This window comes from Phragmites australis, chromosome 5, assembly GCF_958298935.1.
Source record: "Phragmites australis chromosome 5, lpPhrAust1.1, whole genome shotgun sequence".
NCBI lineage: Eukaryota > Viridiplantae > Streptophyta > Magnoliopsida > Poales > Poaceae > Phragmites > Phragmites australis.
The window spans coordinates 870,868-884,401 of record NC_084925.1 but is presented as its reverse complement, the minus strand read 5'-3'; the positions used below and the strand labels follow the sequence as shown (position 1 = coordinate 884,401).

General features: G+C 41.9%; 1 protein-coding gene across 1 annotated transcript; it reads right to left on the bottom strand.

The window, feature by feature from the left end:
• Nucleotides 1-593: 593 nt before the first annotated feature.
• Nucleotides 594-13,118, bottom strand: LOC133918224 (glutamate receptor 3.1-like). Its single transcript, XM_062361981.1, has 7 exons — nt 12,982-13,118; nt 4,237-4,574; nt 2,788-4,136; nt 2,435-2,712; nt 2,009-2,040; nt 1,516-1,922; nt 594-1,239 (listed from the first exon to the last, which is right to left on the bottom strand). Exons 2-7 carry the CDS (start codon nt 4,499-4,501, stop codon nt 754-756), a joined length of 2,817 nt encoding a protein of 938 aa, XP_062217965.1. The 5' UTR covers nt 4,502-4,574; nt 12,982-13,118; the 3' UTR covers nt 594-753.
• Nucleotides 13,119-13,534: the final 416 nt, after the last annotated feature.

The window sequence follows — 13,534 nt, the reverse complement described above, 5'->3', positions numbered from 1 at the left end:
TTCATAATTTAGCTGATATTAGAATCCAATCAGGAATTAGAAAATATCTATTAACATGGCAAATATCAGAAGCAAGAAACAATAACAAAAGAACTTCCACTACTAACCGTGTATTACAATATCACCAAGTCCAAGCATAGAGAATGGCCGCGCGGCATCTGAAGATGGAAACAGAAGTTGTGCGTAGGAAAACAGACCAACAAGAAGAATTTTTTTGAAAATAGTTATTCAAATTCGCGTCCGAGAGAACTCGAATTTAGATGGTTTAGGCCATATCCTCAACCAACTGAACTAGGCTCAGTTCTTAGTAGGAAAACAGACCTAGATTAGTTGAACTGTTAACTGAAAAAAAAAATGGAACCAACCAACAATGGTTTAAACAAAAGCAGACTCGCTCTGTATCTGTGTCCTGAACCGGAAGATAGAGACCTTCATATGTATGCTGACTTGGATTCTGTGTTACCTTGTGAAACTGTTATTTCAATTCCAAGATACTGAACCAGGGCTTTGCCCTTCAGCCGAGAATACTTTTCTTTTTTCTTTTTTGGTAAGGCAGCTAAGAATGTACTGAAAAGATCGAGCCTCTTGCTTAAAGTGCCTTTTCCTTGTATTCAGTACACCTTAACACAGCATGTTCCTACAAATACAATTCCCTGCACAGCCTTTCACTCTAATTTCCTATCTATGATTGCGTAAAATTTATCCCAGGTCCAAGGCGTAAAATTTCTTAGCTTCGAAGTTAATACACATTCACTAGTTTTGTATATCAGTAATACTAACATTCCTGACAGATCTCACCGGTCTTTCTATGTCAAGAACAGAAAGGTTCCTCATTGGTGTTGTTGGCATCGAACGTCTTGACAGGCTCGAGGACCGCTTTCTCCTTGGTGACTCCCTGCCATCGAGGAACAAGAAGAATTTCTTGAGGCTGCACTTCGATTTCGATGACCTGGACTCCGAGGAGAGTGCTGCTTCTGGCGGTTCATGTTTCAGGAATCGGCGTAGCATGATGCCGAAGTAAAGGAGCAGTGCAAGGACACATGCCACACCACAAATGAGGAACAGGCCCCCGAAGCTGTCAAGGCGGAGCTGGTTCGACTCCACAAATTCGGTGTTGTCAGCTGTGCACTCGCCTGTCATGAGCCACTTGTCGTGAATCCGCTGCAGTTCCCCGTTCTCCGACAGTGCTAGGATTGCGGTGGACAGGTCTATTTGCAGAGGGGAATCCCTTGGAAATGCCTGACAGAATGAATTTTATAAGGTGCTATGTTTGAATGCAAGAAACCAATGGTTAGACCTTATATATATTAGACTTCTGCTGCAAATAAGTGCAACAACAGCAAAATAATCTCAGAGTGTGTCGTCAGCTCTGAGACAGCAGACAAAAATATTGACAGTTAATACAGTAAAGTTACTGTAGACAATATTGTCAAGGAATTATGATTTTTGTTTATCATTATAATGTAAATACCTAGAATTGTTTTTATAACAAAATTATAAGCTCAGTGTACTTACAAAGCCCCATCCTCTACTGGTGAAATCTGAGCCAGCAACTGCAATCTTGCAGTAAGTTGACAAAAACAGTTCAACATAAGGGCGCTCATCGACAATGGCCATAACACCTCCTTTCTTAGGGCCTAGCTTGAGATTTTCAGCGTATTCTTCAGGAGAACCGAGAGCTTTTAGCCTTAGCCGTGAGATGTTCAGTTCCTTGACCATGTATTCTTCTGCGAAAGAACCAACTTGGAAACCAATAGGATCATCACTACTTTTCAGGTCATCAAGTCCTCTTATAGAAGTGTCAAGCTGTTGCACGGTTAGGATGGAAGTAAGATTCGCAGTGTAGCTGGATACAATGATCAAAACAACAAATAGCCATATGATCAAGACACCACGTCCTAGGGTGCTCATAGTATTTTCTCCTGGTAACAAATAGAGATGGAAATAACATGTCAGAACAGAATGTCACTTCTACCAAAAGAAGAACAGGAAAGGTCAGTTTACTCACTGTGTGCAAAAAATAAAGTCGAAAAGCTGAACCTGCAGATAATCAAAATTGAGATCATAATCACTCATTTCAGAGAAAAGAATCGATCAGAATAGCATTTGATGATACATGTGGAGAAGTACTTTACTGACATAACTAAGAAAACAGAGGATAGCACATCATAATATCATGTGAAAATAGACTGTGCAAATGCAGATATATTTTCTTCAACCAATTTAATATTGCAAAATTTCATTTTATTGTTCATGGCTAGATTTTTCATTTAAACAAATTATGTAGACAACTTGTCAATGTTGAAAAACGAAGTATTAGGCTGATAACAGTGTGCAATATGTTGCATAGGAATCATGGAGATTCTAATGTTTGTAAGTGAGGTGAACAGATACACATATAGTGAGAGAAAAAAGTTGCAATTCAGCTCCTTACCAGAAAATAGTCATTATTTGTTCTCGTGGCGAGCCACGGAAATCATCATTGACTCGATGCTCAAGCACCCAAACAACCACACCCACAATAAGAAAAAACAATCCTGTAACACACCACATCTCCAACGTAAATGGCTGCAAGAATGCCCAGGAATTTGTTATATGCTTCTTAACCGGAGCCAAGATAACCAGGCCTGTCTCGATGAAGGGCTGGGTGAAATCAACAATTTGAGTCCGATTCATTGTAATCGTGATATCACCTATTGCTGCATCAAACACCTGCAGGGTAACGTAACTCTGATCATTATCATATGATAAGATGTGCAGTAGGAACATACCACAAAAAAAACTTACATTGTCCTGAACCATCTGTACAAGTTCGTCATAATGAGGATTTTCAGTACCACTCCCGAAAGGTACAAACTCGTACGTAACAGGATAAGGAAGCAAAGCCAATGCCTGAGTGAAGACATCGACGCAATAGCCCTTCATTAACCCAGTAACATTATCTTTGGTGATAAACTCTTTAAAGCTAAATCTGTTGGGGGCAGCAATGTTCAACTTCTTGGCGTTGAAAGGGAAGGCCCAACCTCGAGGCTTCTGTGCAGTCTCTCCAGGCCAAATGACATCATAGAGATGTTGATTGGCAAGAGAACTATTAGGGGGCTTCGAATATAAGTCCTCTGGAAGGACAGTCGACAGCAATCTAGTATAGTTTGACCAAAAACCAATGGTCCGAACGCCATTTCCAATTATGTTTATGATATCATAGGCAGGATGAATGAGGTCACCCTGTGCATCGAATTGCACTTGGCCAGACACCCCAGTGAAGTTTACCTTCCTAATCTTGCCCAGTAATTTGTTTCCCATGTCGAAAATACTCATGGCTTCAAGGTGAAGTGTTCTCCCAGTTTCATCACGTAACCTTGAGTCATTTGAAAAGGAAATACTCCCACCATCATCAAAGAAGGAGTCCAGAGCCCGAGCTACTGTCCATACACTATCATAAACATAAAAGGCATAAGCACTTGTCCGAAGGTCACTATGGTTGTACTTCTTGCTTAAGCTGCTCCACTTAGAGATCAAATTGCTCTTCATCTTTGATTTAGGGATGTGTGGCCGTAAAGTCAGAACACCTTGCATGCCAGATATAGTCTCGGCAGGAACTGAAGAATTAGCATCAAGATAAGAAGAAAGCCAATCGGTTGCAATCCATACATAACCATTGCCCATCATGTTTAGTGTGTTTGCAAGGGATAAAAGCTGGAGTCCGGATGGAGCACTAGTATGGACAATGATAACACGAGATTCCATGTTATTAACATTAACCAACAAATGTAGAAGCTCGCTTCTTTTAGCATTGACAGGGAATCCAACCTTGTAGGAAATTTTGCAGCGCCTTGCGGTAAGTTCATCATCCAAAGCAGCAATGCCATTTCGTCCATAATCATCGTCAACATATATGGCAGTCACTATCTTCCACTGGTAGTAATCAACAACTGCCGCCACAGCTGCCATTTGGTAGAGATCACTCGGAGTAGTCCGAACAAAGAACGGGAACTGGATTGATGATAGAGTTGGATCCGATGCAAAGGCCATCAAAGGGACTCGGAGCTCATTTGCGACAAGCGAAATGATATGAACAATCGTAGAGCATTGCGGGCCAATGATTGCAATCACATCATTCTCCATGAACTGCAAAGCTGATATAAGGAATATTGTATCATCATCACAACTTTAGAATAGAAGCACACAGTATTTAAAAATGAAAAACAAATGAAGGCAGAATTATAGCAGGCCTACCTTGAACCATGGCAAGGAAACCATCAGCACAATTTGTATCCCTCATGTCAACTTGTAATGCTGTTCCATTTAGAATTGTTGGGTCGGAGTTGATATCCTCCAAGGCTGCACGGATGGCAACCGCTGAAACACCTCCAATGGTGGAGTTGAACCGAAGAATAGAACCAATATTCACAACGGAAGGCCTTGCAGCTAAGCTCTTGCAGAGCCCATAAGGGAAGAGGAACAAGGAGAGGACCAACAACATAAGAAAAGTTATCTTCATTGTGGCTGAAACGGTGCAAAGGCTACCAGAAACTTATGCACAAGTTAGCGAATTGTCAATGAGTTTGGAAACCCTGTCAGAAAAAGATAAGGCAGCTGTTATTAGGACAGCAATGGGTAACTCCCCCACCAAAAATAATAATAGTAATAATAGCATCATCCACGTGGAAGAGAATCAACATCTAAAGATTTAGCTCACAAATTAAAAAGGTCACCAAATGTCAACCTGAAAGAAGCAGATATTGTTAGAGATCAAAAGAGTCTGTAAACTGTATTGATATTGAACAGCCCCAAAGGAGTATATGTAGTACAAGAGAAGACTCTAGACACACCCCAAACCCTATAATACATAAAATAACTATAATACCCTTAACACCCCCCAAAATGAAAGGTGTATGTAATTGCATTGCATTTGAAAAGGGTACGACACTAAGCACTAGACTTAGACAAATAACAACACTAGAAAAACATCGAAAGGCCAAGTCTCCACCATTGTTGTAGCTTGCATTGCTTGTGTTTATCTCTAAACCATGAGCAACCTACACGATTTATTAGTTGTAGGTTCTATACATGTCACATTTCTTCAAGTGGTATACTTTATGTGTCATTAGTTATATCTATAGAATAAATTTTTAATTATTATTAATGATAAGTACATGTCTCTCACAAGTATTCGACGCTTATATGCACATATTTAGATGGAGCATATCATTTAGGTTGTGATTTTGAGACTAACATGTGTTGCAAGTGATATCTTTTGTAGTCTCATGAAGTAATCTTTTTATTTCAAACGGTATCCACGTAGCTCATTTCAATTGCATTGCTACAGTTGCATGCATACCTACGATTGGTATCATTTACCCTACAGTTGGTATCATTCTTTTCAATTGGATTTCTACAAGTGTTCTCATCTTATTGGATCATGGTTCATGAAGATATCTCATGTATGCTCTAACATTTTTCCTTGAGTTCAACATGTATTTATAGCCTTTTTAAGATTGTTGACAAAAAGGAAGAATTTTGATGACCAAAGAAAATTTAAGTTGCATGTGCAAGACTGTTGAAAATTATTGAAAAAGGAAGAAGCATGATACAAGAAATGTCCATAAAAGGATTACAAGTGATATTAAGGCAAGAATCAAGCAAAGCAAAGAGTTATTGCATTGGTCAATCAAGGGAAATAGTGACGATGGAGAAAGAGGGAGAATTGTCTCCATGACAGTCACAACAAAAAGGGGATAAAGTGAAGATAAGAACAATGTATGACAAATATGAGATATTTCCTTTACAATTGATCCATCTTCAGTTGATATCTTTGGTGCACTTTCAATTGGTATCATTAGTTTCCTTACAATTAGTATCATTGGTTGTTCTTACCATGCATCCAAGCAAAATAGTAAGGTCTTGTGCACTTCATAAATTATTATAATTCATTATTTGTGCCCTTTATATTTGGTATAATTTATGTTTTGCCACTTGCTTTGGTTGTGTTGTCATCAATCAACAAAAAAAAGGAGAAATTGTAGCGAGCATGACATTTTTAGGGTATGTATGTGATTTTGGTGATTAATGATAACATAGTCAATGGGACTAATATGTTTATCAACGTCTCATGGATGCTATACCTGAAGAAGCCACCGAAGTCAAATTCAAAAAAGTTTGAATTAGGCGAGTTCAGAAAAAGTTTTTAACACCGGATGGTTCGGTGCTCTAAAAATTATACACATCGGAGTATTTTTTAGCTCAGAGGAGAAAATAAAGACTACACTGGATGGTCCGGTGCTCAGCAAGATGTTCACACCAAAGCATTTTTCAGGAGGAATATTTTGGTGCAGAGGATTTGTACATACCGGATGGTTCGGTGCTTAGAGAGGATATACACAACAGAGCATTTCTCCAGAGAACTGTTGAAGACTAAAGATCTACACGTCGGATGGTCCGGTGCTCAGAGGTGTACACACCGGATGGTTGCATTGGAGTATTTTCGAGGATAATATCTTAACGGCTAGTTTGGTGTGGTTGTACACGTCTGATGGTCCGATGTCTTGAAGATCTACACGTCGGACAATGAACAGTGTAGAAGAAGTAGCTCGGTCGGCTAAAGTATCCATATCGGATAGTTCGATGATGGAGTTCAAGGTTACACCGGAATATCCGATGTTCACAATATGTTTGAGTTGGGTTCCAACAGCTAGTTTTATACTATTATACACGCTAGATGGTTCGGTGTTTGCACTGTTGTTAAGAAAGAATCATCCGGTGTTCACAATCTTTTGTGATCATTGGAGCAACGGCTAGTTTGTGAGTTTGAAACTATAAATACTCTTTACTCGATCATTTGACTGTGCTGGAGTCCAAGGAAACTCATCCAAGACACTTGAGAAGACATCCAAGCCACTAAAGTGCTAAAAGTGATCATCCAAGATAATTAAACACAAGATTAGTAAGTGATTAGTGCTAATAAATATAGAGAGAGTTGTTGCTAGATGTTGCTGTCGAGAGAGAGGATCAAGAAGTGATCCTAACTTGTACCAAGTGGTATGTCGACATCTTAGTCCTTGGTAACTCATGTTTGTTGACCCTCTGACTTGGTATGGAGCGGCGACAATACGTTTGTATGGGGATACGGAGACTCTTACCTTGGTGGCTCAAACTCCAAAGTGAAGATGGTGGCAAGTGACCAAAAGAGATGCTTATGGTGAGACCTTGCTTTGGTGGCTTGGTGGCTCAACCTACTTGAGTCCTAGGTGGCTCAAGGATCATGACCAGGTATCGTCTGGAAGCTATAGCCTAGGTGGCTACTCTAACGTACACTAGGGGTGACGTTTATGGCATTGATACCACAGGATAAAAATCTCTTATGTCAAGTTTACTCTCTCTACCATCTTTACGTTTCCGCACTTACATACTTATAGTCTACCTTTCCATATTTACCTTCCTAGAGTAGTTTGTTAGGATTAACTATAGGTTGCAAATCTTTTTAATGGTAGAGTAGACACATTAAATGAACCTAGAGCACATTTAGATAGAAATTGATATAGGTTTATCTTATGAAGTTTTTGTAGCCGATTAGTTTTAGGTGTCCTAATTCACCCCTCCCCCTCTTAGGAGGTCACCAATCCTTTCAGTAGGAGTCGTGGCCAGATGACGGAGCGCGTCGGCTGAAGAGGTACGGCAACCCCGGCGTGCTACCCGCGGAGCCCAGAATGTGAGCAGCTGGGAGACGGAGTCGTTGTATCGGAGTCCGAGCAGGGGTCGATGATGGCCATCGTGGAACTTAGGAAGGCACAGAACCGGTGATGGACTGGTGAGCTCCAGAGTGGGAGGCAGCATTACCGGTAAAAATGCGCAGTGCACGCGCAGGAGGTGATGCCGACCCGATATAGGGAAAGACGGGCCAATGAAGGTGCAGCAGTACTTGAACTTGCCGACGATAAGGAAGCCATGCCAATTTGGCATGGCAACAAGCAAATCTGCACGCCAAAAGGTGAGATGGCAGCAGATCTGGCGGCCATAGCACGAGTTGGGGAAGCTGCATCTCGACGAAGACAACGGTGACCACTAGTGGTAGTTGCTGCTGTTGCGACAAACTACTACTAAACTATAGCTAGTAGAGGTGGCCGCCCCCAGGAGCGAAGATTGCTCCTCCCGGGGGCAGCGAGCAGAAGCACTTGCAGAGCTCCTCTGTTGAGACCAAAGAAGTACCTTACAGCCTTGATACCATGTTAGAGAGGAAAAGAGTTTGTTAACTTTGTTGATATTGAACAGCTCCAAAGGGATATATGTAGTATAAGAGAAGACTCTAGACACACCCCAAACCCTAGAATATAGGAAATGACTATAATACCCTTAACAGATATAACAATAGAAGGATGGATAGATTGAAGATTGCAAAGAAAAGCAACTTGACAGAATAAAGATAGAAGGTTAAACTAGATATATTAAGCACGGTAAACACTCATTTCTACTAGGGATTTTTTTAGGGTACACCCAAACTAATTTGGACCATCCATCCTAGAGTAAAGATTAAAAAAGTGGCATATTACCTCCTAAGGTAATACTACCTCCTTTCTCAAATAAATGTCATTTTAAAAACTTGATTTTGTTCTTAAATAGATGTCGTTTTAGGTTTCCAATGTGGTGTTTTACTAGAGTGCCTATATTAAAGGTTATTAGAAAGTGGAGTTTCAATTCAATGAGTGTGATGGATTAGTGGCTTATATATCATTGATTGAATGTGGAAGAAATGAAGATAGGTAAATATGTCATGCATAAAAGAATTTATTGCAACCTTGTTCTATGTTTCAAAGACTAAAACAACATCCAAAAGGGAATAGAGGTAGTAGGTCAACCATGGACATTACATGTGTCCTAGGCTCCTAGCCTTTTCAAGTTTGGAAATTTAGAGTAAAAGGCAATAATGTATTTGGAATGCACCTTTTTTACGAAAAGAAGTATTTTGGTCTTTTTGATGATTGGGCATGTTACCGTGTGTATTACTTCTAATGAATTCTATCCATGCTAATGTACCTAGCTACGTGTCATGCACGTGAAAAAATGTACATATTGGATCAATCAAACTAATGACAAGTACCTGCGTGAACGTTTGATTGTACTGATCCAACAAATATTTTATTGGACCACTACTACAGAAAGACACATTAGTGCCGGTTCAAAAACATCATTAGTGCCAGTTTTTGAACCGGCACTGATAATTAGACTATCAGTGCCGGGTCTGGAACCGGCACTAAAACTTCTTTTTGCTGCCGGTTGGAGGCTCCAACCTGCACTGAAAAGGTTTCGGAAGCCCAAAAAATAAACAAGCCGGCTCGGCTGCCGCTCGACGCGCTGTCATAGGCAGTGAACATGTCAACTATCTCATCATCCAAATTCATACAATCTCATCATCCCAATCCATACAAGAACAGATCAACTATCTCATCATACAAATCCATACAATTAGTGTGTTCCTTGCATTGCTAAATTACACGCCTCTCCAAACCCCACCCAAATCGCTCCTACTTTATGAGAAAAGTGATAATCTCGAATAAGAGGCAGTAAATTTCGCACATGCCAAGAGCAAAGCTTTTGAGCTAATGACAAACTAGTCTGACAGTGCCACAACAACCAAGCAATCCAAAGTATCCAACTACAAATGCGGCACCAAATCACGCACATACCGCAAGCATAGCCAACATTGGGGTTCTGCTCACTCCGCAGAACCGTGTCCCCATCTGCATACCACGCGACCTCCTTCCCTTGCCGAATCTCCTGCGGACTTCACAAGCGAAACAAAATCCCCAAATGAGTCCACATTTCGTGAATCCACCCAAACAGTTTAACCACCGCTCAGAACCCAAAGCGAGTTGAACCTAAGCGGCCAGAAGCAGACTGTGCAGTGACATTCTCCTTGGGCACTGGGTCATTGTCCAACCCTGTCAACAGCGAGGACGCTGGCCGGTCGAGCGAGAGCTCCCGTGTGAGCCACGATGAGGACGTGGTTGTCGTGGTGGTCGATGTCGGTGAGACTGACTACGGTGGCTGCTAATACGAACCCTTTGCCCCCACCCCCAGCGATGGGGACCTCGCCTTCCGCTGCCGCGAAGCCAGCCACGTTGCCATTGCCGGCATGGCGCGAGATCTAGCAGGATGAGGCACCCACCATTGGATCTAGCAACACGAGCCCGGGAGGGAGGGACGACGGCCGGGCCTGGGAGCCTGGGGAGGGAGGGAGGAAGAGAGAGGGAGCCTAGGGAGGGAGGGACGACGGCCGGGGCCGGGAACCCGGGGAGGGAGGGAGAGAGAGCAAGATCGGGGAGGGAGGAAGATAAGGGAGAGCGAGAGGTACGTGTGTGGTGGAGGAAAGAGATAAGGGATGAGGAGCGGAGCCGGACGTGAGCACAGAGACTTGAGCCAAAATTGTAGTGGACGAAAATTTTGGGTCCAGACACTTAACAGTGACAGTTCTAATTACGAACCGGTACTGATAGTCTGTTTCAGTGCCGGTTCGTGGCAGGAACCGGTACTGAAATATCAGTGCCAGTTCTAGCCACGAAACAGCACTGAAATTCACTATCAGTGCTGGTTCTTAGCGCCTCACACATTGTTCACACGTGAGAAATTAAGAATCGACACTGATACACTTTCTGTCGCGATTACGGTTAAACCGACACTGATGAGCCGCTATGTTTAACCTATAATGTAGTAGTAGACATGCATATACCTGATTGAGGAATGCATGACATCTAAGCAAAGTTTTGTCTCCCATCGTGAGAGAAGAAAAGTAGGTGCTTTCTATGTTTATGTGTGGTTTTTACTATATCCTGTCTACCTCTTGTTCACGTGGAACGTAAATATAATATGACTTTTGTGACATGGGTCGTAGCATGTTTGTAAAATTAATATTTTTGTGTCAAGGAATAAAATCTAATTTGACACATACAAAAATTAAATTACTTGTGTCCTACGAAAACTGACATGCTCATACATGGATGGGCACTTTCTCGATAATTTTCACATAATTTTCATATGCAAGCGCCTCGTATTCAATAAAGGGACCTGATCGCTTACATAGTGTCGGCAATAAGCAATATATTTTGATGAATTTTCTACTTCAAATTTGTTTATTAAATACTATGGCAAAGGAGAGCAACAATGCTGCGGCACCTTTCTGGTTGCATACTAGTATTTCCATCTATGAGATTAATTTGCTATGGAAATTAAGAGGAGAGCCTGCACCAAGATCAAGAAGTTAACTTTCCTGTTAACAATTTTCTATTGCAGCCTGATGAGGGAACCGGCTACGGTAATTTATAAGGACATTTTAATTACACCGTTTAGTTAAGAAAAGATGGACAACTAGATTTGTCCATCTCTTACCTCCTAGGAGGTATAGAGTGTACCTTAAAAGAGCCCTTCTACTAGACTACACAATGTTTCGTATGCCTTCCGCTATCCTATCTGTAGGAAGAAAAAAGGCAACCACGAAAAAGTCACAAAGTTGATGAACATTCAACAAAACGAAAGGTAAGGTGAATCCTAAGTTATTCTGGGAAAGCATCATCTGAAACCCGCTTTGCTCATATGGCCCTATCCCACAAACCAGATGCAACGTGGTTCATTAGTGAACAGTTCTAGACAAACGTGTAGCTATCTTACTTCTCTCCATAGATTCCAGTTTCCACACACTTTTGGTAACAAAAGCTGGACCTACATACCTTGTACTGTGCGAGGCATAAGGACCAATCAAGGTATTTATTCTATTCCATGTGTCAATCAATCAGATAACAAGAAACAAACACACATTCTATGCTATGTTCCAAAGAACTCTAATAAAGGGTGTTTCTTTCAAAAATGCAGCAGCAATGCCTGAAATGGCAAGCAACCTAACGAACTATACAAAAGCTAGCTTCAGCCTTTCATGCGTTGTGTGCTTGTTAACCAAGTGAAGATAAACGGATTGAACCTCCAAGAACTCACCTGATGAACTCCTTGCTCCAATCAAACCCTCCAACAGCGGCAAGTACTAATGGTTCCTAGTTACTAGGGATAGATTACTGGGGGCTCAGTGCTGGACCAAAAATAAGCGGGGAAATGAGAGAACTATGTTGTTCACTAATCATCATCTAAGTAGAATGATCACTAGCCCTAAGCATCGAACACACATTAGAGTGGAAGCATGATTCCTAACCCGTGTAAGGAGAGGCCATTAGAGCTTGTAGATCCCTTAGGGCAGAGCAGCGACGTGGATCGGTATGTGTTGACGATGTGCAGTGTAGACCAGCAATAGAGGCGGCGTGGTGTTATTGTCGAGGTCAACACTAACATCGGCGTGTTGGTAGCCTTTATGCCGATCAAGCGCCTCTAAGATCGTTGTTTTAGGGTTTAGAGTGTTTGGGGCGAGACTAAACCTCACAAATGATCCCGTGAGGTGCCGGCTCCCCCTATTTTATATGGGCGTTGATCAACCTAGGATAGCAACCAATTGATGGTTGCCCCTCTTATCGTGGCACGGCCTTCCTAAAATCTCAGTTTTCTGTCAGTTGAGAACATAACCAGCAAGACCAAGAACACAGCAATGCCTGAATTGGCAAGCAACCTAACGAACTAGACACAAGCTTCAGCCTTTCATGCGTTATGTGCTTGTTAACCAAGTGAAGATAAACGGATTGAACCTCCAAGAACTCACCTGAGAACTCCTTGCTCCAATCAAATCCCCCAACAACGGCAAGTACTAATGGTTACTAATTACTGGGGGCTCAGTGTTGGACCAAAAATCAGCAGGGAAATGAGAGAACTGGTCCAAGAACACAGCTTTCTCCTGAATTATTAGTCAGAACCCAAGAAATGCCAGGAAATGCCAGGCATTGGTGGTTGGAGAGATGGGGGATTTGCTTGACGCCAAGAATGAAATGCTGGAGAGGATATGTGCGCTAGTTGTGAAGTGGAAACAGCATGACGAAAAATTTCAAGGGAACTTACAGGGCTGGATTGGTGCTCGCCGCAAAGAGGAAATCTTGGTCTCCGGGGCAGGCAGCTGCTTGACTCCTTCTCAAACCCCAGGAGCCTCCCTTCCTTCCTCATTTCAGGTCATGTTCTTGGTGCTGGGTATTATAGGAGAGGGAGACAGAAGAGACAGGAGAGGGAGATGGATCAATTGAGCGGGTGGTTTATTCTTTCCAGTATTTGCGCGGAACCGGATCCTTTGCCCTAGCTACGTCAGAGGTGTACAGCAATATACAATGAGTGCTACAGTAAGATGCACACGCACACATGTGGCTTAGGGGTACTGTACCAAGTTTACTATTTACACACCTACTGTGACACTACACCTTGTCCATTCATTACATATCTAACAACTCACGAGGGTCTAACTGTACGGTGACATCCCTCGCGGTGAAATCAAAGGATCTTAGTTCCATATTGTGCACGGAACTGGTGCTCTACTACGTTGGGTGGCGAGGTATGAAATAACTATTCGATACCCTAGAGATTAATTAGTACGATCAGGATTTAGGATTTTTAAGGTTTTTAG

Coding starts and splice junctions, on each gene's coding strand:
- LOC133918224 (XM_062361981.1), bottom strand. CDS start 4,501: ATGAAGATAACTTTTCTTATGTTGTTGGTCCTCTCCTTGTTCCTCTTC. Junction 2,713..2,787: donor TACAGATGGTTCAGGACAAT/GTAAGTTTTTTT, acceptor GTTACCCTGCAG/GTGTTTGATGCAGCAATAGG. Junction 1,923..2,008: donor GACTTTATTTTTTGCACACA/GTGAGTAAACTG, acceptor ATTTGTTACCAG/GAGAAAATACTATGAGCACC.